The sequence below is a fragment of the Lissotriton helveticus genome, chromosome 9 (genome assembly GCF_964261635.1).
Source record: "Lissotriton helveticus chromosome 9, aLisHel1.1, whole genome shotgun sequence".
Classification (NCBI taxonomy): domain Eukaryota; kingdom Metazoa; phylum Chordata; class Amphibia; order Caudata; family Salamandridae; genus Lissotriton; species Lissotriton helveticus.
This window is the reverse complement of record NC_136070.1, coordinates 97,665,014-97,692,392: the sequence shown is the minus strand read 5'-3', so window position 1 is coordinate 97,692,392 and position 27,379 is coordinate 97,665,014. Positions and strand designations below refer to the sequence as shown.

Below are 27,379 nucleotides of genomic sequence, written 5' to 3'. Positions count from 1 at the left end.
TTCAGAGAACAAAGAGAAAATGAGGATAAAAGGGGGGGGGGGGGGGTTGGCCTGCAGTGGTTGCCTGACTGCCAAAGAAAGGAGGAAGGACTTTGTGCTACTTTCATTCAACTTGTGAAGGATCTCCAAGGGCTTGAGACAGAGCTTGCCTCCTGCTGAAGTCTCAGGGACAACAGACTTCACCAGCCAGCTCCACAAGAGTTCTTTTGAAGTGCCTGCTGTTGTGTTGGGCCTTCTGAGGGACTACGTGTCGCAAGGAGCTGGAAGCGCGACTCACGAAGAAGGGTGTCGCCGCTGTCGCTTCGCAAAGCAGAAGCGCCTCACATCGTCGGAGAATCGGATAGACGTTGCATCATACGCCGGCGCATCATCGGAGAAGCGTGTCGCCACCGCAGCCGCTGTTGTCGCATTGCTGAAGAAGGGTGTCGCCACTGCAGCTGTCGCATTGCATCGCCGAAGCACCTCGCATCGCCGGAGAAGAGGATCGACGTTGCATCAGATGCCGCCGCATCACCGGGAAGTGTGTTGCAGGGCCTGTCACGGCTCAGAAGAATCGCTGAGTCGCTGCACGGCCGTCTGTTGCATCAAGAAGAAGACTCCATCTTTGTTTCATTGCACCGGATCTTCATCGCATCACGGAGCTCCTGGTCGCATCGCCACGGAAGCGCAGTAAGAAACCGACGCATCACCTCCCCTCGCCGAGAAGAACCGACACATCCCTTACACATCAGTAGAGACCCGACACATCACCGTTCTTGCGTGTAAGGAACTGGCGCGTCACCTTCCCTGCAACACTTTCGTTGTATAGCGTTACGCATCCAAGGGTACATTGAACTCAAAGTGTCGCATTTTCCATCTTAAGAGAACTAAGCTATTTCTACCATTTGTAAGTACAGTATTGTGGATTTTTGTCGTTTGTGGTCTTGTATTAAACCTTTATAAAGAATACTTATTTTGATATAAAACATGTGTGGTGTCCATCTGTAGTGTTGTCACTGGTTTATTGTATGTATTCACAAATGCTTTACACACTGCCTCTGAGATAAGCCTGCCTGCTTGTGCCAAGCTACCAAGGGGCTGAGCAGGAGTGTACCCCGTACCCTGACTAGATGCAAGGGTCCCTATTTGGTCAAAGGTACCTACCTCTGCCAACTAGAGACCCCCAAATCTAACACAGGGCACGAAGAAGAAAGCAACAATGGGTGAGGCGGAGAAGCAAATGAGGAAACAGCTATACGGAGAGAAGGAAGCACACAGGCAAGAGACAGCAACACTGAGCAAGATGGTGAGAGAAGTACGCAGACGATTGAGTTACATGGTGCGTAGGGAGGGAGAGAAGCAGATGGAGAAAGAGCAACACAGATCACAGGGGAGAGAAGCACACAGGGAGACAGCTAAAAACACATACACTCTTATGTAGTGCTTAAGCAAAAGGAAAAAGTTATTTCCTCAACGTGGGAAGTGGAAGGACACAAATAAAGAGCATAGGCTCCAGACAAACACAAGATGGACAAGTCAAGCCACTGAACAAGAAACAAGCAAACAAGAGTGGCAATAATTCTAACCAATAGTATGTAACTGGTCAGGCTTTATGCCCAATGGTATGTTTTTTTAGGTAAACTGACTTTAGCAACCAGACAGCTTGGATTGTCTGGTAGACTCTGCCTGATATAACCACTGAATTGACCGCCAACACTGGTTTCATGAGTAACTTGTTACTTATCCTAAGGCGCTTCAAGGCCCCGTCAAGGATTGTAAGCACTACATAAATGCCAATACAAAACTAACACCTAAGATATTTAAAAGGTTTCTTTCCAGGTATATAAAATCGTGGGTAGACTGACTCAGTACTCTCTGATATAGGCACTAATAAGCAAATACAAATAACCCAGTCTTTATCTGCACACATTTTTTAATAGCCGAATAAAAAAAAAGGCATAAATGTATATGTATTGAAATTGTATTCTATGTATAGCGCTTACCGTCCTTGACGAAGCGTCTGACATAAATAGTAACAAAGAAGTCACAACTCATTTCAAACAAATGAGAAACTTTGCGAGAATGGTATTTTCTCATCCCTATAGAGACCGTTCCTCTTTTCCACACCCCCTCCATCCCTCCCTTTACTCTTCCTTAATAGAGAGGACTGTTTTTGTCCAATTAATCAGGTTTATTTGATTGCTTGACTGTCACCCCCTTGTCTCCTCCCTGCTCGGCTCACATTTCAAGAGGCGAGTGGGAGGAGGAAGAAAGGGGCAGGGACGTGTGGTAAAGCCCGTGCCAAAATGATTTATCCTTTCTTCGCTCGTTAATTTTTTTCACCTCTAGTCTCCCACCTCTGTCCCCATTTTCCCTGCTGTTTCTTCCTGCTCGTCTTCATCTTCCTCCAAAAACAAGCACACTGCATTCGGCACGGCCCCTTTAAATGCATTTCTCCTCCTCCTCGCTATCGACCGACCATATTTTTTTTAACCCAAAAGCAAAAGACCCGGAGTGCTCACCCCCCTCCCCCACCACCTTGTTTTGTGTAACCTGGAGGCGAAAAAAACTACGAAAAGGGGGAAAGGAGAGTGCAGTAGAGAAACAGGGAGCCTGGAGCAGGAGGAAGGAGGCCCGGGGGGCAGTGCCACAAAGGTCCCAGCACAGCAGACATGGCTGCCAACATGTACAGGGTCGGAGGTAAGAGGCGCACGGCAAATACACGAATTCCTGCCTAATTAGCGTGTGCTTTCCAGTAATGTATATTTTTCGCCCCGTTCTTGGCACAATCTCGCCTACCCGCGCCCGTGCAGTTTTTTATGCATAATACCCGGGGCTTCTCCCTGCAAGCAGATCTGTGTTCATGAGCAAAGGCGGCCTCGGTTATTTTTCTGCTTGGTGGTGGGTTCGTTTCATGCATTTTATGAAATTAACGTTTCTGTAAAGTTGAGAGGGAGCATCAGTATTCCTCTTGGGCTTTTGCGCAATTGCATGCGTTTGGAAGATTATTTTTGAAACATCGGCATGCATGGCGATATGCCTCACTTTGTCAGGGTTTCTGGACACTGAATGTTTCCCCCTTAAAAATAAGAGTTTTACTGCACCCTGCTGACAAGGGATGTGTTTAGGAACGGAGGCGAGAATGGATCCCGGAAAAATCGATGGACTGAAGGAAGGGGGGCGAGCGTGTGCTGCCTGTCGTGTTTGGCGCTGGTTTTCAAAGGCTCTCTCCCACACCAGCCCACACCCCCACCCACAGGAGGATTGCAAAAGAGATTGTTGAGTGCATAGTTGACCTGTCTCCACCTCCCTCTCTTCTGTCCCCTCACTCTCCAATAATTATAAATGTAAAGAGACGTTTACATCTGTAATTCTGTATGTACATTACTTTATATTGCATTGTTGGGGGGAGGTACTGCACCTATATTTTCCCACTTGCGCGTGGAGATTTGCTTTCTAATTTATAAGTGTGTTTTCCCACCTTTTACGCATATTTTCTTTTTATGAAAGAGTAGCGTGAGGGAGACGTGCAAGACACGAGTTCAGCAGCTTTCCACTGGGTCGAGTGCACTACTCACTGCAAGTCTCCCTTACTTGACACCCCCTTTGAGGGGGAGGCGGGGGTCTATCTCTTTCTGCGTTCTTCTGATTTAATGCATTTTCCTCCCACACCGGAAGATGACAGAATCCGCTCTTGCCAGCTCGTGCCAAAATTGTCATTGTAAAGTTTCACAGTTTGCGTAGGATCACGGTGGGCGACTAAATACATCCATCACAAGCTTGAAATAAGGCGAGGGTGATGTTTTGTTATTCTATCCTCCCGAGCCCCTCCTTTAATTGGTCCTCCTCATGGCCTTCCGCTAGTTTCCGAAACCATTTCTTCCTCAGCCCCGCCCCATTTCGACGGGAGTTTGATATCATTTTTCAGTTGTAAATATTGTCTCGCGGATGGGTGATATGCCAGGCTCAGGTTGCGACAGGCGAAGCCCGGGATGGCGGGTACCACCGGAAGCTTCCTTGGGACCGACCCCGAGCTTCTCAATCCAACCGCCGAACTCGCGAGCGCTCCATCCGGCGGTTTGGTTTTTGTTTCGTTTTGCGTACTGGAGTTCAGCGGTTGTGAGGCGAATATGCTGAACGATTTCAAAAGGGGTGGGTTTTAGCAGAGTTAGCGAGAGGGAAAAACGGGAAATTTATGAGCCAACAAAGATGGCGGTGACGGCGGATATGAGGAGGACTGTGACTGGGAAGATTGAGACGCCACCGGGGGCAGCAGCGGCGCCGCAGACGGGCACGTCACGCCCCCAGTCCTCTCTCCCCTGCTGTTCCTGGAGCTCAGCTCACAGGCTCTCTTCCTCATCCAGGGCCTGAGGATGTACCTCTTTAGAAATAGTCACTGCCCTCTTTGGTATTTAGAGATACCAAGGCTTAGGTCATGGAGCTTTGGTTGACTTGGGGAATCTTTAATATGAACATATTTTGATGAGTTTGTATTTTTTGAGTTGATTTAATGGAGTATTTTCTTGAGTGGATACTAGTTTTTGGAAAAGGAGGTACTTTTCGGGGGGGGGGGGGGGTTAGATGTTGATACAGGTGTAAGAGGCAGCTTGGAATTGGAATTGAAATCCTCTCCTCGCTACCTGGCGAATAAACTGAAATGCTCTGGAGGCTCTAGACCAGCACGTAATGCGGAAAATTACTGCTTGAACCTCCCACTTTCAAGAAGGAAAGAACGATGGCCCAATCCTTTTCAGGCAACGCGGTGAGAATCTGGAACTCCTTTCCGCCTCAGCTCCGGACCACCGCCTCCTCCCAGGCCTTCAAAAGGGACCTCAAAGTTCTCCTCCTCCAAAGACACCTCCAAAAGTAATTCACGTCCTCTCTATTATCTGAAGGAAGACCTCCCATTACTGAAAATTCTACTTTCCATGAATATGGAAGTGCCTCCCCAGTGTGTTCTTGTGGTTGGAGTGTTTGCCATTTATCGCAGTATTATCCTTGAGCATGTGTTTGGTACTCTTTTGTAACATGCACACACCCCTTTTCCCTTGTAACACACGGTTAGCTACCTCTCACATTTTGTTTGCCTTTGATACTTGCACAAGTGCCACCATTGCCTACGTAACGTTTGTTCTTGTGCCTGAGTGTCTAGCATATATTGCAGTATTATACCTCTAATTGTACTTTGTTTTCTCTTGTAACCTGCACACTTGTCACTTTTTCCTCCTGTGCACTTTTTGCTACCTCATGTATTTGTTTGCTCACAATTGTCACTTTACCTTATGTAATTTAACGTCTGCTTTTGTAATCTGTTCACGTGTAATGTTCTCCTCATGTATCAGTTCTGTTCCTATTGTGAAGCGCTCTGACGCCTTCGGGTAAAGTCCGCGCTATACAAAAATGCATAAATAAATAAATAAATAGAAAGGGATCCCTACTAAACAGCCCTTTCGACATGGTAAATAACCTGGTCCTATATAATCAGAGCCACTAGAATTATGCAGCAAGGAATGGCAAATTATGCATTTTAATGCTGCACATTTTGTGAAGGTGCTACTTCAGTTTTTTCACAAATCTTTATTTGGTTTAAGTATCCTAAGCCATAAAAGAAAAACATAAGAACATCTATTTCAAATAAAATGACAGTTAAAATTAATTAATAATACTACCATTCTTTCATAAAGCTTCATTGATCACTGTGCTAGAATATGAACTCTTTTCCTCACTCGAATTGCTGATGTCACATTACTGGGCACTGCATTGCATATTAAGAAACTGTCAAATTTGCTCAAAAAAAAGAAAAACATAATTTCTAATCATGTTAAAGTGCGTTTCAAAAACAAGAAACATCCATCGATTTAACATAGACCTTGCAAAATGCAGAGTTGTTTGACGTGACATGGACAGGGTGGGTCACTTATCTACACGCCAGTGATCCATTTTTGGGAATGCAATTATGTTGTGGACAGTTCCCAATCAGAAGCGCACCAAGATGAATCTATGATGCTATTAGTAACTGTATAGGTATGGTTGAGAGCCCTGAATTTTTTAAACCGATAAATAACATTTAACCATAATTATCTTTTCTTCTCTAGTGCCAAAAAACAAAGTATTTAGGTCATTTTTGGAGAGGTTATCATCTGTTCAGGGGACACCAGTATCGTTAACCAGATTCAAAATATATTTTATGTTGGAAAGGCAGTGCTGATGTTGCTTGAATATGAAGTTACCTTTAAAAAAATGAAAGATGAGGCGTTTGGCAAAACAGGAATAGTTGTTCAATTAAACGCGGCGGGGAGATCAGGCACTGAGTCGGGGTCCAATAGTAACATTCCCCCCTCTAGTTGAATTTCAACTACATCATTTACCCCATACTTCATGACAGTCACATTATTTGAGGTTCGATGTGTATCTGTTGTGTCCATTACTAATCCCCTAGTTACTTGCATTCTATCTAATTTGAGGACTGCATTTTTACAGCAGGAAACTCCTCAATTGTAGTGAACCACACCAACAGTACAACAATGAAAATCTGGAGCAGTGACAGACCCATTCTGGTCACCGACTGGGGACCCGGAAAGTAAATCGGGAAACCAGTCCTGCGCAGGGGCACCTCCCTCCTTCATGTCAACTCGTAGACAATTCAGTGCTTGGATGGCAAGAGCCAATTTCCCATTATCCATGTTGTTTTCAGGGATAAATGCATAGCATGATGCACCGATCTTGGCACACATCCCACCCTCCATTGCGGTCAAGTCCATCACATACCGAAATATCAAACAGTGTAAAGGAAACATTCAATGAAGGCCATAATGGCGCCTCCCTGACTGTGTAGGGGGGTGGAAACAGTACTTGCATACAGCATGTAACCCTGGACCTTACAGTGACAAGATATGCGATGCCCGGGAGAATCCCACAACAACCTTGATCGTTCAGCATCAAATAACTCCCATTTGAAAGTAACCTGAACAGCGGATTAATCGCGGCAGCTGGAGACCCTTTCAAATGACAGGATACATTTGCAACTGAACCGTTACAGGCCCCATTAAGCATGATATCCTGGCATATGAGAGATCCACTTAAAGCGTTCTCGCAGTTTGAACTGCTTAGAAACACTTCCATGTCTCCACTCCTGCACCAACATCTGTATGGCAATTCCCAAGATTCCTTGATGAATACTCTACCCATCGCTTCATATCTGCCCACCTGTTGTTGTTCTAGGCAATACTGAAACTGGAAAGTTGTGGCCGGTAATGTTATATGGCCATGGATTAACCATTCTGTGGATGTTAATGTAGTCCTACTATTGTCAATTACAGCGAACACCTTTTCTAGGTTAATTCTATCCATTTCACGGAGTCTCTCTGCGGCTTCTTGCTGAGAGATTTTCCAGATTTCATTATAGACAACCTATAAGAAACGTTTCTGACGTTACTTGCGGGGACCTAGCAAAAAATTCCTTCGATCCACCTCATCTAAGAGTAAGGCTAATCTAAGAGTAAGGATAAGTGCTGTTTCACCTGGGACGGTGTCGAGGTTTTTAGCCAATCGAGGCATAACTTCCCAACACTGTATGATGTCCCTACCCCAGGATGGTCTCTTTGTACGTAGCGTTGGCATGGCCTATGGATACTGTACCCTTCGGTTGTACCCCTGATTCTTGATTGACATCTGTTTGTGTCTGTGGGCCAAACCAACCCTCCCTTCCAATTGAGGTCTGAAGTATTGTACTGTATGATGTCATCTATTGTATCCCGTCCATATGATGTAATATTCATATGAGATGGTGTGGGAACACGAGGTGTGTTCAAATCTTTGTTCTTGGCTAGTCCAAGACAGGAAGTCTGTTGCACTGTGTCGTCCAAAAAGATGACTTGCTGTGGGATGAGGCAAGCGCAAAATAGTGCTTCTGTTCCCTATGCCTGACAGTCCTTTGAACCCCAGACTTTGTTAATGTCTATTGTGTCCTTTCATAAGTCGAAACCCTGTTCAGACAGTTGGGTAATAACAGATGCAGGATAACTCTTGTTGGTGTTAGCATAATTTTCCTTGCAGTTGTTGGTGCAACCTTATAGTAATCTGAAGTGGGGTTTAGAAGTGTTAAAACCCTGAAAAATGTGAACATTTCTGTGCAAATGTTTTTGAACTACCGTTTGGTGGTGTTGGGCAAAGTTCTTATTGGTGGTATGTAAAAACATTACGTGGGATACTGGATTTACGTAAGAAGTGATGACCATAATGATGGTAACAGTACATAGTATTATAATCAAATGTGTCCTCTAACATTTCAGTGCTTGAAAATGCAGCAGATTGTTCTAGATCAGACAAGATATTATTTACAGTTTCAAAATCTCAATCATCTGAAAATGTACTGGAGGTAATGATATAATTAAGAGAAATTTTACATAAATGTGGAATTTTCAAAAGTTCAGTGGGGCCAAATAAATCATAATCAACCTTGTCTCAAACAATACCATCAGGAATTGGAACAGCTGTAATGTTCACGAAGGACAGGTCTCTTTGTTCATGATGGGTTGACGTATGAGGTTTCAGGACCAAGTTCACTTTGGAAATTGCAGATCGTTCTAGAAGATAACTTCTATTCATGAGTAAGCAAAAAACGGTCACTAGGCCAATCCAGAATAAAAGAAACAATATTCCCGTTATTATCCAGAGTTGCAGTCCTGGTGATACTAGATAAGTCTTTTTCAGAAAAGTGTAGAAATCACAAATTTGTTGCTTATGGGAAACTGGAGCTGGCGTTGTCACAGGTTCACTGGGATCAAGAGAGAGGGTATCAACATCGATGGAAGTAGCCAGATGCAGTCAGATCTATCTTAGTAGCTCAGCAGGTTTTGTTGAACTGGCAGACGTCTCTTGTAGAGGCATATTTATGTAGACATCGGTGGTAAGCCGAATTGATATTTGTCTTTCATTTGTGTTGTGATCTGTGTCAACAGGAACGAGTTCCATTTCATTGTTGGAAGTTCCTTTATTTTTTATTGGTGACTCTTCGTATGTTATGAGTCTTTCTGTCTGAACTTCCTGTATGGTAGCAATAGGAGAGCTTTGGCTACCCAGGAGCCCATGAGGCCTATTATTCAGTATCGGCCACATAGTGTTGTTTGATTAGATCAATGGAGACAAATGTCTTATTTTTTTGCCTCTTATTTTATTTTTAATTTTTTTGCCTGAAAGAGGTGGAAGAAGTACTGTTCTTGTTCCTTCAACAGCCAAGACAGGGACTGGTTTTCTGTATTGTATCATGGCCCAAATTCTTTTTTTGTCCATGATCTTTTCTCTGACCAGATCCCTGACTTTTGGGATCCAGGCAGGTCTTACCGTGACTGATTTGACTTCCCCAGTGGCAGTGCTTTTACTTGCACGTTGCTTAGTAGTTCCCGGGATTCATTAAGATCCTGTAAAACAGCCAAACGTTAATTGATGTTAAATGGTTTTTCATCCGCCACTGTGCTTTCACAATTGAGATCAGGTACCCATATTCTCGTCCCAAATAGGACCTCGTAAGGAGTGACACAACCTAGGGAACTTCTTGGCATAATATTGAGTGCCCTCTCGACCCCATATAAGTGATTGACCTAACTACCACCCAAACCTAATACTCTTGCTGTTAAAGATTGCTTTAAGTCTCGGTTTTTCCTCTCTGTGACCGAATTTCCCTCGGGTATGGTACGGAGAGGAGTACCGCAATTGTACACCCAAACTTCCCATGGCATCCTTGTAGGCCCTAGAGCTGAACGCGGGGCCACGGTTACGATGTTATATGCCAACTGCGTATGTCCCTATGAAGTCTCGCAAATCTTTTATAGCAGTTTGAGTGTTAGCCGAGCGCTGAGGCCATGCCCATAGGAAGCTAGAGCATGAATCCACTGCCACCAAAATATTCTTTTAAGCCCCGTCTGATTGTTGGGGGCCGCTGTGGTCCAAATAGACACACGTGAGTGGTCTGTCTGTTAGTAATGGTGTCTGCGCTGGACGTTCTATGGTGAAACCCTCCGTCTGCTGCTAGATGTTGCAATTTAGGTCAAAATTCTTTGTCTGCTTAGTTAACCCTTGCCACCAATAGCGCTGTTTCAATAAAGAAACCGTTGCGGTAATCCCTGTGTGTGCAGAACCTATACCCTCATGTGCAGATAGAATTAAACCTAATCTGCGATCCATGTTTGGTATTCCTCTATCCCCCACTCCTGGAATTTGAGCATATGGAATGTTATTTGCGTCTCACTTGTAGGAGTACTTGAGAGGAAAACCTTTTGGTAAGGCTATGCTGTTTTTGCGTGAAGCAATGACCGCTACCATTATCTGTCCATCTATTCTCGTTTGATTACGGCTATGGCAGCAGTTCCTTCTGCCCCCTTCGCGGCTTAATCAGCCAATGATTTCCCATCAACGTGAACGCCATCACGTTGATGACTCAGCATGTGTATCACATGAGCTCCTGGTAGTTAATTTTTCAACCCGGCTACCTGTTCCCATAGCATTTTATGCTTAATTGTGCCACCTTTTGAGTCTTTAAACCCATTTTGACTCCAGTAGTGAAGATACTCATTGTATGACTGGACACAATAAAAAGAATCACATACAGTTAGTGTGGGGATTTCTCGATCCGTATTTATTAGTGCCAGTAACAGGGCTCTTAGTTCTTCTAGCTGCGCCGTGCAGTCTCCTAGAGACTGTGTCTTTGTACTGCTAGGATGGTACTTGCCTTCCTGCATAAGACCCTTCGCAATTGCACATGCAGTGCTGTATTGCTGTTTACTACCTAAGGCTGTCTGAGCAGATCTGTCCGTGTAAGTAATGTATTCATATTGATCTGGAGGCATTATTTCATTCCGGAGAGGATTTTCTTGTTCACATTGCAGTAATTCTTGTGTTTTAAGTGTAGAGTCATATCTGTATTCTACATCTGTGGTAGTGAGAGAATTAGCCCATTGTATCCATCTTGGATGTAAGGCTTTAGCAGTAGGAATGCTAGCCTTTGTAACTGCCTCTAAGGCTGGCACTGGGGTTTCGACAATTATTTGTTTCCCCAGAGCCAGTGCTCTTTCTATCACTACAGCAGTCTGTACTGTCAGAATTTTTCCTGTAGAAGCAAAATGCATTTGTGTACAGGTGTGATTTGTATGCAATTGGGAATGTCCGACCTTCATTGAAAGTTATATCCTGATAACCCGGGGACGACAAGTATCACCAGATTGCAGACATTCACATGTGTCTGCAAGTATTTTGATGCTATCATGTCAGCTTTTAGGGAACAAATGATATCTGTAGGTTCTTGTGTCCAATGCCTAACTTAAAAATCGTTTCGTAAGTCATAGAAAGGTTTTACTTTTTCTGCGTAATCTGAAATGTATGTTCTGCCAAAATGTACAAATCCCAATATGGATTTTAAGATTTTCAAAGATTTAGGAGGTTGGAGCAGGGCACACTTTTCTAAAATGTTACCTGCCAGGCTTTTTCTTTCACTTGATAAATCATATCCAAAAATAGGACATTGAGGTGGGCTATTTAAATTTTTTTTTTTTGATAATCGTTTAATTTCTCGGATGCGAACCCGAAAATTATGTTGCTCACCCTGGTCAATGAAATGAAATGTGTGTTTTTATAGAGCGCATGTTTGCCATGGCCTCTTAGCGCTTGCTGCCATAAAGTGCAACTGGAAAATTAGCCAACCACTTGTGTACAAGTGAATAACCAAGTTCTAAGTTCCTTCCTGAACTGTAATAGGTTGTTTTGAGTTCTAAGGTACAGGGGCATGGAATTCCAAAACCTTGGGCTAGATGTCGGAAACTTCTATCGCCCCATTTCAACGTCTTTACCCATGGGACTACAAGCAGAGATGCCAATGCAGAGCGGAGGCATCTCTGTGGGATGTAGCGCTCAATGTATTGGCTGATCTGAATAGGTCCCACCCCGTGTAAAGACTTGTGTACAATACACATGGATTTAAGCTGGATCCTAGCCAAAATGGGCAACAAGTGCAGTTGTTCCCGATGACTTGACTAATGGGACTGAATTTGGGGAGTTTTAGTAGCCGCATTTTGCAAAGTCTGTAGCTTATTTATCATACTTTTTAGCTCTAAGGTAGAGTGAGATGTAGTAGTCCATTTTAGACAGGATCAGGGCCGTATCTACCATTTCCCTAAGGGGCATAGGGATAAAAGGGAGGGTCTTCCGAAGGATTTTCAAGGTGCAAAAGCAGGAAGAGGTGATGTTGTTGACCTGATCCGATAGGGAAAGATGGTCGTCGATCAGAACTCCAGCGTTTTTTACCTTCTTTACGGGCTGGGGCAAGGCCCTGCTGTCCCAGGGCACCAAGCGGAGTTCCAGAGTGAAATGTCCCTTCCAAACATAACCACTTCTGTCTTCTCGGTGTTCAATTTTAAGCACTTATTCTGCATCCAGCTGATATGGCTCATACAAAGGTTGAAACGTGCTGCCACAGTATCTGGTTTAGCCGCTAGAGAGACCACAATTTGCCTGTCATCAGCGTAGCAGATGGCTGTGAAGCCAAGGGATCGGATATGTTTAGCCAGTGGGGTAACATATACGTTAAACAGGGTAGGTGAAAGTGCTGATCCCTGGGGTACCCGACAAGACATGGCAAAAGGGGGTGATTTGTGCTCATCTACTATCACAGATTGTTGTCTGTTAAGTATGACCAAAGGATGTCTCCGGCCTTATCAGTGATACCTATTTCAGCCAACCGCTGAAAAAGTATACAGTGGTCCCCAGTGTCAAATGCGGCATATAAATCAAGCAATATTAGTATGGCGTTGCCTCCCTGATCTAATTGGGCAGGTAAACGTTCAGTGGCTGCGATCAATGCAGATTCAGTGCTGTGCCGTGACCTGAATCCATGTTGTGCTGGATCAAGTTTGTCGTTTGATTCTATAAAAGAGAGCAGTTCCTTATTTAATGCTTTTTCTAGAACTTTTGACGGAAATTGTAAGCAGGTAATGGGACGGTAATTAGTAACTTTTGAGGGGTCAAGGGTCGCATTTTTTAAAGATGGGTTTTACCAGGGAATTTTTCCAGTCAACTGGGGACTGTCCACGGTTAAGGATGTTATTCAGAAGAGGTGCCAGGTTATTAGCAACAGTATTGGGGACCATATGGGGCACCATGGCCAGGCAGGGTTCCAAAGGAGATCCTGACTTAATTGCCAAGATCATTTTTTCAACTCTATCCTGTGTGAGGGGACTGTAGGGAAGCGTGTGTGTTTGATTTGTCCATCTCATGTTCGTCTTGTCTAGTTCCATTAGTAGCAGTGGATAATTCATTGTATACTTTGACCACCTTGTTGTGAAAAAATTTAGCAAGTTTGTCGCAGAACTGTCTTGTTGAGTTAAACAGTTTGATGTTACCGAAGATGGCTAATTTGGAGACAGTCTTAAACAGTTCTCTGGGTGTATTTTTAGAAGCCATGATTTTCTCCGTTTCTTCCACAGTTAGGGCTTCTTTTACATTGCTAACTCCTCTCCATACTGTTTTTGCCAGACTCTGAGTATTCCTTCCTCCAAAGTCGTTCTTTGGCTCTGCAAATTTTCTTTAGGTTTTTCAATTTAGTGTTGTACCTTGAGGCTGAGGTCAGTCTATTTTTTGTTCTTGTACAAGTTTCAGGGGCTAGCCTTGAGAATGCCTGTTCGATCCAGCGATTGACGTGTACTACTGCTCGATCAGGATCAGAGTCCATAAAGGGGCTCTGTGATCGCATCGCAGTTTCAAGATCAAGACTGCTTATTTGTTTCCAAGGGCGCGATACCCCTGTTCTATTTGTGTCAAGTGATCCTTTATATCCTCATCTGTCAGATAAATATCATCTTCATAGGACAAGGCGGCTTCATCCAAATTCTAAAGTAACTCTGTTAGCCTAGCAGAACACAACCCAGGGCTATTCTTATACACTTGGAAACCTAGCTTTGAGAATGCTGTCAAATATCTGCTTTCAGGCGCTATATTTTGGCAGAAAAATCAATTTGAGATATCTAGTGTTTTGTATTGTTTCAGCACAATGTTATTCATCAATGTGGCACTGTGTGCATTCTGTACTGTAAATGTTTTTGCGCATGTGTTCAGATGTCTGTAGTCTAAAACGAGACCATATGAATTATCGGATTTAATTATAGGAAACAAAGGATTATTCATTGCAGAGGTGCAAGGTTCTATTACACCCAGGTATTCAAGTTGATCTAAGATCTCCCTGTCGTGTTCTTTCGCTTCTTGTATTATTGGGTAGAGTCTCTGTGGAGTTGGAGTTTTTATTGGGATTATATGGTGAGGTGCCTCAGCATCCCACCCAACATGGTTACAATATAATGCTGGAGCAAGTGCTACTTCCCACTCCTGCGCCTATGTAGGTTTTAAGTATATAGGAACGAGGTCGGAAAAAGCAGGTAAAAGTACCATTTTCCCTTTGGGCAATATATAACAATTTCAGGCGGCTAATCTTTTTCAGCTAAAAGGATGTCTTAGCCATAAGTCAGGTTCTCCCAAAAGAGACATTTAATTTTTCTGGGTTTGTCCCTCTCCATTTGGAGTGTGATTTCATGTAACCTACGTGGGACACTTACCCTTGCATCAGGTGTCTACACCGTGATATGCTCATTCAACTCCGCTGTCACCAGAAATTCCATCAGGTTCTGGCGAGCTATTGTTACTTCTGCTGCGCTGTCTAGCAACGTACGAGCCCATTCAGAAGTTGAGTCCTCATAATTCTGGGCATGTCCAACTTTAAGACCTGCTACTTTTTAAATTGAGGTTTTGATTTTTGTTTTTCTTCTTTTTTGGAGCTGTAGTCTGAAATGCGTTGTGTGTCTCTGGACTTTGTACACTCTTCTTGTCTGTGTTCTGACCCTCCTTTCCTATCAGAGTTTTTTGATGAACCCTGAAAGGAACAAGAGGAATGTGTATCAGTATCCTGATACCGGTCAGGTTTTAAAATGTTATCACGATTCCTAAGGTTGTACCTCCTTTTGGAGAGCTCCTGTTAAGGAGACCCACCCCTGGATTTTGATCTATTCTCCTCCCTCTTCTTTTGTTTTTTATTGTGATTATCCAATTTCTTCTTGGAAGAATTAGATGCTTGCTTGGTGTTATTCTTCTCAGGACCACCCATGAGTTGAGGTATCGTTGCTCTTGCTCCCATATTATCTCTACCTAATTCAGCATGGATTTCTATGATAATTTTAGGTAACTCGTGCTCCTATTGTAAAGGAGTGAAATCCCTCAGGCGTTGGCGTATTGCCACTGCTGCTGCATCCCCTTTAATGTTAGCTAATATAATAGCTGATACCTGGGCAAAATTTACTAACCACTTCATCCCTAAGTTCAGAGCAGGTTCTGCTCCATACTCATTCGTTATTTGTCTTAATACACCTGGTATTACTGCTAATGATGGGATACCATGAGTTCTGGTATATAGGGCAGTGAAAACTGTACCCCAAGTGGTACAATCCTCTATCTGGGGAGCTATCCCGTTTGGCAAGCAGATTGTTAGCATTCTTGAAGGCTTGTGTGTGTAAACAGTGCCTCTAGCTTTATTTTTTTGAGCTATCCAGAATGGCTTTTGCTCACGACTATTGGGCATTTTACCCATAACGGCGTGTAGCGTTTGTGGTGTCATTTTAGTTGTAGATCCCTGAATTTGTCCTGCTGGTGTAGCCCTCGTTGACTGAAGTGTGAGTGTTCTCATCACAAACTGTGTCCCGTTTCTGTAAAGTTTTATTATTTCTTTATGAAGTGAACGTAAGTCTGCGACTGGCATTGAGTCAATGTCTGGATGCGGTGTGTAAGCCGCAAGGACTGGCCAAGTGGCTCTGTCTCTTCCGAGCGGATCGAGTCTCACTTTTTCTTTTGTGTGTGGGAGGGAGCCTTTAAACCAGTTTATGTGCTCCTGGTAGGTGAGATGAACTTCAATGTCCTCACATGGACAGTATTCAATTGGTGTTTCATCCTCCCTGTCAAAAATGAAATGTATGTGATTGTGCATCTGCTGGTGGAAATTGAACCCATTAATAGAATACCTCTGCTCTATTTGATTCGTGTGCCTCAATCATGAATGTGACTTGTCCCACCCCTAGCTGTGACTCCATAGTCTGCCAGTTTAAAGTAAGGGGCGTTCTAAATTTTCTGAAGTGTTGATTTCCCCTTGTTGTTCTTCCTCCCTTGCTGCAGCACGAGGTGCTGGCGCAGCGGTGTCTTCGTCCGCCATTATTTTGAAGAAGGAAAAGATTGAGAGGAAACTGAGATAAGGTTTTATGCACAATAGGAACTGTTTGTCCTTCAAACTTGATAAACCTACAGCCAACATAGGATATACCTACTCAGCTGTGGTGGATAGTTCCCATCCCGCTCCAGATGTCTCTGGGGAAATGTGAGTAGGGGTCTCTGAGAACAGCACGACTGAACTACTCAGATTTGACCGTTAAATAAGTACCAAACCAACTTTGGGCACCATGTCTTGTAGTTCCTATAAACCTTTATAGGATCTGCGTGTTTAGACAACATACACTGTAGGATCGGTGTCCGGACTGATTCTAGACACCCCCACTGGGTATGTTATCCTGTATACCAGCTGGCTCACAGTGCCACTAGAAACCCCTCTTACCAAGGAGCGAATAGTTCTTGGCAACTATTGAACGTTACAATCATGATCCCTCAGGATCGTGGAAACAGTACGATACTTTTCGCTCATTCACTGGTGCTCACTTCGTCTGAGAGAGATACACAGAATAAACTTTGGGGACGTTTTTCAATAAGCATTTATTGAACCAGCGTAATTCTAGTGTAAAATAGGTGTGCTGAAACAATCAAAATACAGAAGTAGTAGTAAAAGGATGGTAGATTTCCACCATAGTGCTAAAACAATGAAATCCGGCAAATATAAAAATACATGACAAAATGAGTACGCCTACGATGCAACCTTAACTAGATGCACCTAAGTGTACATATCATGTATGTAGGTGTGAAGCCAAGAATCCCTCTAGGATAAAGTCAACCCCTTTACCTGAAGTGATAGACTGTGGACACCCTGCGAGGTATGTCAGACCACTGCCAGCTGGAGTGTCTGCGTGCATGAACCTCCGCGTTTGCCGTCAGTGTGTCCGCATGGAAGTCCTTATCTTCTCTCCTGCCTCAGCAAAGATATGGTGTTTATATACCCAATGTGGGACCCCCAGGAGATATACTTTGCTGTGTCATGTCTGACTAGGATGACGGAAGGAATGGCCTGTATACATAGTTATTATGCAGGAGATGGTAGTCCTACTGTGATTCCAAGAATCCTCATGCATAATGAATGAGGCTAGTTTTCAAAGAAAGCCCCATGTCCTTTAGGCATTACCGTAACTACGTAAAAGGTCAGTACTGAGAACCGTTATGTAGTGTAATGTCGGGAATATAGGTGAAAGTCGGGTTGCTACCTAAGCCTACATCGGACACCTGTATGAAACATAACATTACTTTGCATTAGTCTGAAGCTTTCTGGCATCCGTCTTTGCTTTCCACAGCATAAAGAGTCTACCCAAAAATTGTCTTTAAAAAAACAAAGGTCTGTTTTGGCGTGTACTATTAGCCTCATTGGGACTTTCAGAGGTTGCTACTGCAGACAAATGGTGGACTGCAGTAATTGTGGTGCACGTGGGGCCAAAAGGCAAAACCCAGGTGCTCCTTGACTAAATGTTCGCCGTCTCTTAAAAATGACTCCCCTATTGCGGCCACCTTCCTGTACCTTACTAAAAAGTTAACCAAAGTACTGGTATTAGTCAACCTGGAAAAGGCGTTCAATATGGTATATTAGGGTTATCTATTAGAAGCATTGAAAGCTGTAGAGATAGGCCTGTGGTTTCGATGGTGGGTTCAGTTGCTTTATGCGGAACCATGTGCGAGGGTATGAGTGGGGTGAAACCGCTCTGGTGCATGGCTGATGGGCAAGGAACGCAACAGGGTTGCCCCGTCGCCTCTGTTGTTCACCTTTGCAATAGAGCTGTTAGTGATATGGGTGTGACAGGAGTTGGGTAGCTGTGGTATTAGATTGGGGAACACTAGCCATTTGATCTCACTGTATGCAGATAACACCCTTTTCTATGAAGCCTACCGCGAGACACTGTACCCAAGCTGTTGTAACTACTAGTTGATTCCCCTAGCAAAATTAAGCGCCTTAACAATAGATAGGCTTCCGAGTCTAGGATTGTGTTGGGAATTGGTCCACTTCCTTTACTTGGGCATACAAGTGTCCCACACCGACGCTCAAGTATTCCATTTAAATATGGATTGAGTCATTGATAAGCTGAGGAACTCGGTTGCCTTCTGGAATACTCTTCCGCTGTCTTTGATGGGGAGACAAGCGGTATCTAAGATGGTTCTATGCCTGTACATGTTGCAGAACATACCTTGTCACATACCCAAGACGTACTTTAAATGACTGCAGTCTGCACTTGTCCTGTTATGGGCTGGAGGACGTAGAAGAATGGCTTTACCTACACTTTCCTTGCGTTATGAAGAGGGAGGCCGTGAAGTGCCCACTGTTTCATTTGTCCTAGATTGACTCGGCCCATTAACTTTCCAGTTGAGTCCACGAATGAGATTACCCTGCCTCCCGTTCTTAGAAATTGGAACAATAATGGATGTATACCAAGTAGTTGAAAGGTATCCATATCCCACCACATCTAGTATCTTTGTTAGAAGGGGGACCCAAAACTCCAATATAAATTTGTATGTGAGCACCGGGACACCATCGGGGCCTGGGGCTTATCAGGTATGTATTTGTATGTATCCACTGGGACACCATCAGGACATGGAGCTTTACTTTTATTACTCCTATCCAATGCTGCACAAATTACCTCCGTACTAAAACTAATGAAAATACGGGGGGAAATCACATCTATCATTATGGAGGGATAAATGAGTATCAAAGATGTTAAAGATAAAATTGAAGTGTTAACCCAGTCATGTGCAGGAGACAGCATTATCTAATTTTGGAGCCAAATGTTCTTTAAGGAAAGGGCTGTCTGTAGTTCTTCAAAAAAGGGACATATCTTTAGTCTCCAACACCAGGGTCAGATTTTCCCAAGCTTGTTTTGCAATTCCTTCTTCGAGAATTAGTTTATGATCTTTACATTCCTTAGTGCACCTCTTAGATTTCAATGTTGGACCCTGGTGTTTCCTTGTCAGTAATTAATTGATAGCTTTAGAGATTGCCTCATGTGCCTGAATAGTTTGTTCAAAGACAGACTTCTCGTTTAAACATATACAATCGTCACCTTTTCTTTTAATTAGTGAGCCAATAAAAACTGAAGAATCCAAACCAGACCTTTTGAGTCTAACCCGATTGTGCCTCTCCACTACCACATTTGAGGCTCTTGGTGATTCATGACTTCTCCTCACAAATATCGAAAGAGTTTATGCTAAGCATTTATACCCGCTCAGGCAGTTTTTTTTTATATTTAAGTCCAGAGGGATTTTGTGCGAATTGTATGTAAGCAGAATACAGTCAATGGTGCTCATGGAAACCCTCCATATGAAAGTAGAAAGCAGTGTGTCATTACGAGAACGACCGGTATTGGCCATTGATAGAATATATGTGACTATTATATTATGATGTGCATTGCAGTAGAATATATGTGACTATTATATTATGATGTGCATTGCAGTAGAATATATGTGACTATTATATTATGATGTGCCTTGCAGTGTAAACTATGTGTAAAGTGGTCAAGTCTCTCTACCTGCAGATCTATTAAACCACAAGCCTCTTTGTAGGGGAAGATATATTTAGTAGAATTGAGGTCCCTCTTCCAAATTTATAAAGATTTCATTTGAGCATGTATCTGTGAATTCATGATGTTTTGCTTCCACTCATTAGACTGCAGTTTATTCGCCACGCCCGCCATGTTCCATGAAAGAAATAAGACATTGGCATGAACATTGATTTGGGAGGCAGTACGGGGAGCTGTGCTGCTTCTAATGTTAATGTTAATAAAATTTGTACAGCGCACAAATACCCTCAGGCATCTTGGCGCTAGCGGACCAAAAAAAGTGTTGTTCTCAACTATACTGCTACTGGAATAACCAGGTTTTAAGCTGTTTCCTGAATTCAAGATGATGGGTAATTTTTCTGAGATATAACTGGAGAGAGTTCCATTCTTTGATGGTATTAAAAGCTACACTCCTCCCACCCCAATTCATCTTATGGATCCTGCTGGCTGCATAAGGTAAGCATTTGATGACCGCAGCACTCTGTTTGGGGAGTACCATCTAAACAAGTTCTCTAAGAACTTTGGTCCTTCTCTATGTAGTGCCTTATGTGCAATGCAGAGAGTTTTAAATTTTATCCGCTGGCAGCCAGTGGAGTTTTCTCAGTTCTGCTCTTACCGATTAAAATTTTGGAATATCCAGGATCAGTCTTGCAGCCGCATTTTGTACTGCCTGCAACTTCCTAAGAAAGACAGACTGAACCTTAATGTACAAACTATTACAATAATCAAGTTTGGACAAAACTAAGGCAGTCACTACTGATTTTCTGTAGGATTTAGGAATGAATGGCAAAACTTTCTTAATCATATAAAATGAAGACGACACTACTTTAGAGACTTGGGTCTCAAAGTTCAACTTTCCATCTATAATGACTAGTGTCATCAGTAATCCCAAAAGTGTTCCCTCCAGCATGCGAAGGTGATTGAATTGTGTTCTCTTCGCCATGAAGTCACTCTGTATCTTATAAAGATCCAGAGGGAGCAAATGTGTTACTTGTGGGAATAGGGGCTCCTTGATCATGAGACGGTCCTCTTCCCTTTGGGCGATTACCTGTGTTACTGTTCACCACTAACTCACAATTTTAGAAATAACCCAGGGGAAGGGCTTCAGTTTTCCTCCTAATATTCAAATGCACAGACTGAATGTTGTTTAAAATGGACAGAACTGTCCTAGTAAAGCGTGAACAGCGAAGGTTTAAAAGCATGCAGTCTTCCATGCTATCTTACTTGAAAATCCAACCCACTTTACTTAACTCTGCTCACAAGCAGAATTTAATCATAAAGATATTGCACATTGCTGACCCGTTTTGTCAGTCAGTGGACCACGTTATTTTCTAAGTCTCCAGGTTTCAATAGTTAGACCAAAGTGAAGGTACATCTTTTTAATATTACGATATATTGGATTGCCTCAGGTGGTAAGTGTAAAGCATCTTGTGGATCATGGCCGGTATCGAAGTTCGGATCGTGACACTTGTTGGCGTTTCTCAATGTTAGTCGAGAGGTTATGAGTAAATGGTTGCAAGCACCTCCTTTCTGTAATATCATGTTCTGCACAGGAATGAGAATCACTTTGGGAATACAACATGCAGTATGAGGTGTCTATCTGTCCCTTGTTACTGAGCCCCGTCCTTCTTTACCAGGACCTGATGGATCTGTAGGATCATGATTGGGAAAGAGCGTACCGTAAATGGTTGGATCAGTTGAATACCTTTCCTTAAAGCTTCCAAAGTGTTTTATGTAATATTAATGATATTACATTCAATTTCCTTTAAGGTAGGCTTGAACAAGTTCTCCACGCAATCCACCTTAGTGTTTCAAAAATGAAACCAGGTGTGATGCGTCTCTCCTTGTTTGTCATCAAATCAACCCACAAATCATCCTGTCTATCTTGTATTATTATATTGGATTTGGAATGTATAAAGCGCACTGTGACCAAAAATGGTATCCTGGTGCCAACTGGACCACCATGTGGAAAGAGTCGGCTGTGAAGAATCTGAAAGAGCTGCAACCCGGCTGTTAGACAGGGAAAAGCCAGATTTTGAAAGACCTTCTGAATTTTAGTAGGTCTGAGAGTAGGTCTGGGGCTGGCAATTTATTCCAGATCTGAGTTGCTTTTGCGGTAAAAGCATGTCCTCCTTATCGGACTTTTCTAAATCTAAATTCTTGGACAAAATTACAAGTAGCTGAACGAAGGGGTCTGCCAGGAGTGTATTTTGTTAGTTTACCTGTAAGGGATTTTGTCCTTTGTTGTGCTTTATGTACAAAACAAAGAGATTTGAGTATAATCCTCTCTTTGATAGGCAGCCAATGATGATCTCTCAGGGCATTTGTGGCTTTGTTCTTAGTGAGCGTGGGGGGTATAGCGCCTCCGTTTGTCTAAGTGTTCTAGGCTGTGATTTCTTCCTTTTAGCTGGAGGGGAACTTGCAGCAAGTGGGGGTAATAGATGTAGTAGTCCGCATTCAAGGTGCACAGGTTTTTATTTGGTTTGGAAATTACAGCATCCAATGGAATGTGCAAGTCCTGCATGCGCTTCGAGGGGGTAATTAAACCTTTACTAGGCTTTGTTGACTCTGCGCATGACTACTCCAAGCCTTTCTTCCACATTAACAATTTTACTATTGATTAAGCCCATGGCTCCAGTAAGATAATTTATAATAGTACTGGTACTTGAGTAAGTACTTTCCTTGCCATTAACTTTCTGCATTCATTTTCCTTTCCCCATTACAAACCTATTGATTGAAGCCTAAAGTGAAGCCTAAAGTGAAATGTGAGAGTTGGTATGGGAGCCCCCAAAAAAATGTTGGGGTTGGCCTATCCGATAGGTCGGTTTTGGAAGGGCGCAGAAAGGCTTGCTCTTGGCCCGGACTTGGCACAGTCTTTACATGGACTTGTCCTGTGCTGCTGTGATTGGGTGCTGGCTAAATGCGTCTGATGGTGCCACAACAACCAGCTCCTCCCTGCATGCAACAGAGGATCTTCGGTCCTGCAGACAGGCCCCCAGCAACTCTCCGAACGCGTGTGCTTGCTTCACTGTCATTTTTAAACATATTCACTCTGCGTGTAACTTTTACCTCATTCGTACTAGTTTAATACCCAAATAAAGCAATAAGCAACCGAAAGATTAACCTTTTCTGAATGGACTTTTCACTACTTCCACTACATCCAAATATGTGTCACTGCAGTTTTAGTAACTTTCGATCAGTTTGAGGTGGAAAAGTTTTTTTTGGTTACAACCTGCAGATTATGTAGCAGATTGATTGATTAGGTGGCAAATGCTACAAATCTGTAGTAATGCGGGAAATGCAGGGGTTACAAAATTACATAATTCCTGTGGCCCTGTATATGATATATTGTGTATGCATGGTTTATAAGTATGTTCATGATTTTAGATGACTTGACTTTAAGTGCAGTGACCATTGGGCTTTTCAGGTTTGGCCTACTTCATATGCTGATACAGCTATTGCTAGACTTATTTTTTGAGTTGGGTTACCCAAGAATGTTAACCAGTAGGTTAGCCTCTCTGGATTTGCTACAGTTGCAGGAGTATCAAGTTTTAGATCTATGTAGTGGTTTTCCATTGATAGAAAGTAAACTCAAATGATTATCATCAGTTGCCTGTTTCCAGTATGTATGCTGCTGTCCTGTTAAAAATGACACGTAGAATTTGTAAATTACAAAATCTCAATGGGTCCATTCAGTTTGATATTCTTAATGATTTAAATATCTAAAAAAGAAACAACATGCTTTCTTTTGTCATATTTCAATTTCACCTTAATAACAGGCAGTGGAAGAAATTGTCTTCACACTAACCCAACCTCATTATTATGTAGAACAACAAAACACATTTGTAAGACTCATCTGATCAACTTTTTTTAGGTCTTTGAAAACTGTACTCTTCGTTTAAAATATAAAGGCAACCCAGAAAATATTAAATTGTTCTCAGAGCCTAAAGTTAGACAGAATTGTCCCTCTGATACTCAGTAACTCTACAAGACCGGATAACCAGCAGCTATAATTAAAAATATTATGTACATTTGTTGCAGTGGATAGTCGAGTGAGGAGAAATGACATTGTCTTGGGTGCTTTAGTGAAACCTATCTTCCATAAACAAGGTAGAAATTCCCCAAATGAGTATAGATGAATAAGTTTAACTGACACTGTATCTCAGATATTTGCAAAAATACTCTTGTATGTAGAAGTGTGGATCTCTAACATCTTATAATACTGACACAGGGTGGGTTTCATGAAGGGCTGTAGATCATTATTGCCATATTGTTTTAAAATCCATATACATTAATGCGAAATTATACTGCAGTGTTGTTGACTTTTGCATAGCTTTCAATACAGTGGATAGGGATCGTCTTTGGAAAAGCAAACTTAACTGGAGAGCATCATCGTGCCCTATTATCACTTATTCAACTTTTGCATATCCCTATTGGCCTCAAGTTGAATTCGATTTATCAGGACGCTTGTTGATTAGAACAGAGGTATTAAATGGATTACAGCAAAGATGCATGCATGCACCATCTCTGTTTGGTCTTTACATTTCTGATCGGTCTTTAGCCTTGGGAAAGAAACCTATTCCATTTTTCCTCCAAGAACGGTGATATTCATATACTGTCTCTTGTATGTCTATGATCTAAATGTTTGATTATACTGAAATCAGTCTGTTGAGGAAGCTGTAGACGTTACGGCAAGGCTGTACTGATAATTCTTTGATCATAAATACAGAAAAGCGAAAGTCATGGTTTTGATAAGAAACGAGTGATATCTAAATGATTTATAAATGAGGTAAAAGTTCCGGAAGTTGTAATTAAAAATATTTAGGGCTTCTCTTTTCTGAGTATCTAAGCTGGAGGGAACACATCGAAACGTTAAAGATTACAGCAACACTTTTTAGTGGAGCGTTGTTATAGTTTAATAATATTTATGTAGGATGTTTGTCACCTTTGCTTACTGCTTATGTCTACTGAAATTATGTGCTTGGACACACAAGTTTCCCTGTAATTTAAAAAGGAAACTACAGAAACCAAGTGAGTCATGATCAAGGTGAATTGTTTGCAGTTAAAGTTTATTGCTTGGTCAGTGCTAGGATATGTATATTTGGGTTGGTAAAAGGGTTCCACCTCATGTAGCAAAGTAGAAAGTGTGGATTGGAGATAATAATATATCATCGGCGTTTCTGCCAATTGAATTGGTTTATTTGTTATTTTAGAGGATGAGGTAGAGAAAGGCTGCTCTGGTTGGTACTACAAGCCCTGTCCACTGCTTATGCTCCAATGTTATCTTTTCGCCACTCTACTCCTTACCCTATTAATAGTGTAAATGTATTGCGACTTATATAGCGCACATATCACCCGAAGGCATCAAGGCGCTTGCTTAGGGAACCCGTCCTGGTATTCCCCTGTGAGATACCCCGGCAGGGTATCCACAAGGTGAAAGCCAGGCATCCTGCCGCGAGGGGCCGTAGTGGAGATTAAGCAAGCTATTGCCCAGAGTCGCAGAGTGTGACCCCGTGAGTCGAGTAGGCACCGGAGCGAGAATTGTCAAGTCCGTGGAATTTTTTGAGCACGAGACCCGCCGAGGCGAGGAATCGAACCCTGGTCCACAGCCGATCTCAGCTTCCGGGTCTGCTGCCTCTAACCACTGAGCTACGCTTCGTACATACTTTTCTATATTCATATCCCAAAGCTTCTACTATTTATACTCCACTTCATAATCCACATATTGATAGATAGAAGACTAAAGTAGAATTATCTTGGGAGGAGGATCTTGATGTAGTTTAGTAAGATTCCTGTGTTTTTGGGTAGCAACAGTGGCTTGTTTTACAGGAAGGGTTACACAAGTTCTGTGTCTGTATTAAGTTCATTATGATTTTTTTTCCTATATAAAACATTGAAACTTTAAAAACCACATATGACTTCTTGCTCAAATAGATTGGTTGGAAATATTCTCAATCCTTTGTGGAATTAATCTGTTTAATTGGTGTTATAGGAAACCTGCAAGTTAACTATGAATTCCTTCTCCACTGTGGATGTCTGTGTGCCGCACATCACTGTTAAAATGCATGTTGGGCCCATCCCTGATTCAGCTTTGAATAATCGGGTCCCCGGAAGGGAACTAAAGTCATTTTTCCGTCCTATCAAGTATGACTTCTTATGACCTGCTTAACCATATCCCTTGCGTGTTACAGGTGTCCCTTCATCATATATATGTCCTGATGAGACCTGGACACGGATATGGGTCGAAACGTCAACAAAACATAACAACCTCTCTCTTGATCTAAATTGGATTTATATGCAGGCATAAAAATTTCGTTATTGAAATAATGCCGTGTAATTATTTGTCTAATGCACAATCTGGATTTTTCTTAACTCTCTCTCTCTCCAATCTTACTTTTTTGTAGATTGGTTCTACTTTTACTTGGGACATATTGCACCTTTGTTCTGGAACTATTTATTGTCCTATTACTATATTCTTGACAATCATTATAACTGGACATAAATACTTTTGGATAAGTTATAATGAGACATTGTTCTTTTGATGTGGCAGCTTTGATAGCATATAGTGATTTCACAGTCTGATTGTTAATTATTACAAATGAGGCCAGTGAGTCACTGTTTCCCGTAAATAGATGTATACTCTGGTTCGTGCAGGCGTACGGGTAGCTCTAGTTACAGAAATATAATCATTCTTTTTCCTGACCTACACTTGGTTTCCTTCAATCCATTTATATAAATAATGTGTGCCTAGAGTTGGCAGTCTGAAAGAGAGAGGGTCTAGTGAGCAAAGTTGTAAAAAAGTTTTTAAATGAAAAATGTTTTTCAGTAAATGTCTTTTCATCCTGCTCGCTTTCTATGAAATGTTTTCCACGCTTTCAGGACTGATGAAACATTGATCATTAATATAAGTATAGGTTTTATGATTTGTTGGCAAAGTGCATTACAAATGGTTGGGCACATCAAATTGTGAATATAACCGTACAACTGTGTAAGCGTTTACCTCTCTCCACTGCATGTACCCTTTTTCCAGGGAATAATCCCTTCTACACTTCTTTGTATCCTCAGAAATTGTGTATTTTCATCAACTGTGATGACCCCTACGCAGTTGCAACTTGAGAACTTTCTATCTTTAAATCATCACTATGCCATGGTGTGTGAATTGGGACTTCATTGTCCAGCACTGCCCGTCTGGGGCCATTTATAAGATACATTTAAATTGAGACACTTTGGAAAGATTAACATCGGGCACGTAAGGTAGGGAGTGTACACGACACCTCAAATGAAGTAGCATTCTATTGTAGTAAAAAAACAAACTTATCTGGAAACCCGTAAAAGCACCTGGTGTAAGTAAATGCTACCTTAATTCATGGATTTCATTTATCACGTGTTGCATCTTTTGCACTACGATTGTGGACAGACTTTATTAGGAGTGATTGTTTTTAAGATTTTGCGTGCTATGCTGGAAATCAGTGTTTTATAGTTTACTAGCTTCATGTACTTTAAACAGACCGGATTTGTGCTTCGTTGTGACCATGTTGGATTTGTTTGTAGCATATTTGTTCTGGATGGGTTTACTATGCCATCTGTTTTCAGACTATCAAGCATATGCTCATCCGTCTTGG

General features: G+C 42.3%; 1 protein-coding gene across 5 annotated transcripts in view; it reads left to right on the top strand.

Annotated features, from left to right (window-relative positions):
* The first annotated feature begins 2,249 nt into the window (after positions 1 to 2,249).
* Positions 2,250 to 27,379, top strand: part of MTA1 (metastasis associated 1) — a 761,697-nt gene continuing 736,567 nt past the window's right edge. For 2 of the 5 annotated variants that reach the window (XM_078659566.1, XM_078659562.1), the window contains exon 1: positions 2,250 to 2,679. In XM_078659566.1, the coding sequence (XP_078515692.1) occupies positions 2,652 to 2,679 (28 nt within the window). In that variant the 5' untranslated portion in view covers positions 2,250 to 2,651. Of the gene's footprint in view, positions 2,680 to 3,902; positions 4,132 to 4,181; positions 4,846 to 27,379 lie in introns of those variants that run through there. The other 3 variants (XM_078659564.1, XM_078659561.1, XM_078659565.1) reach the window with 3 other exon arrangements.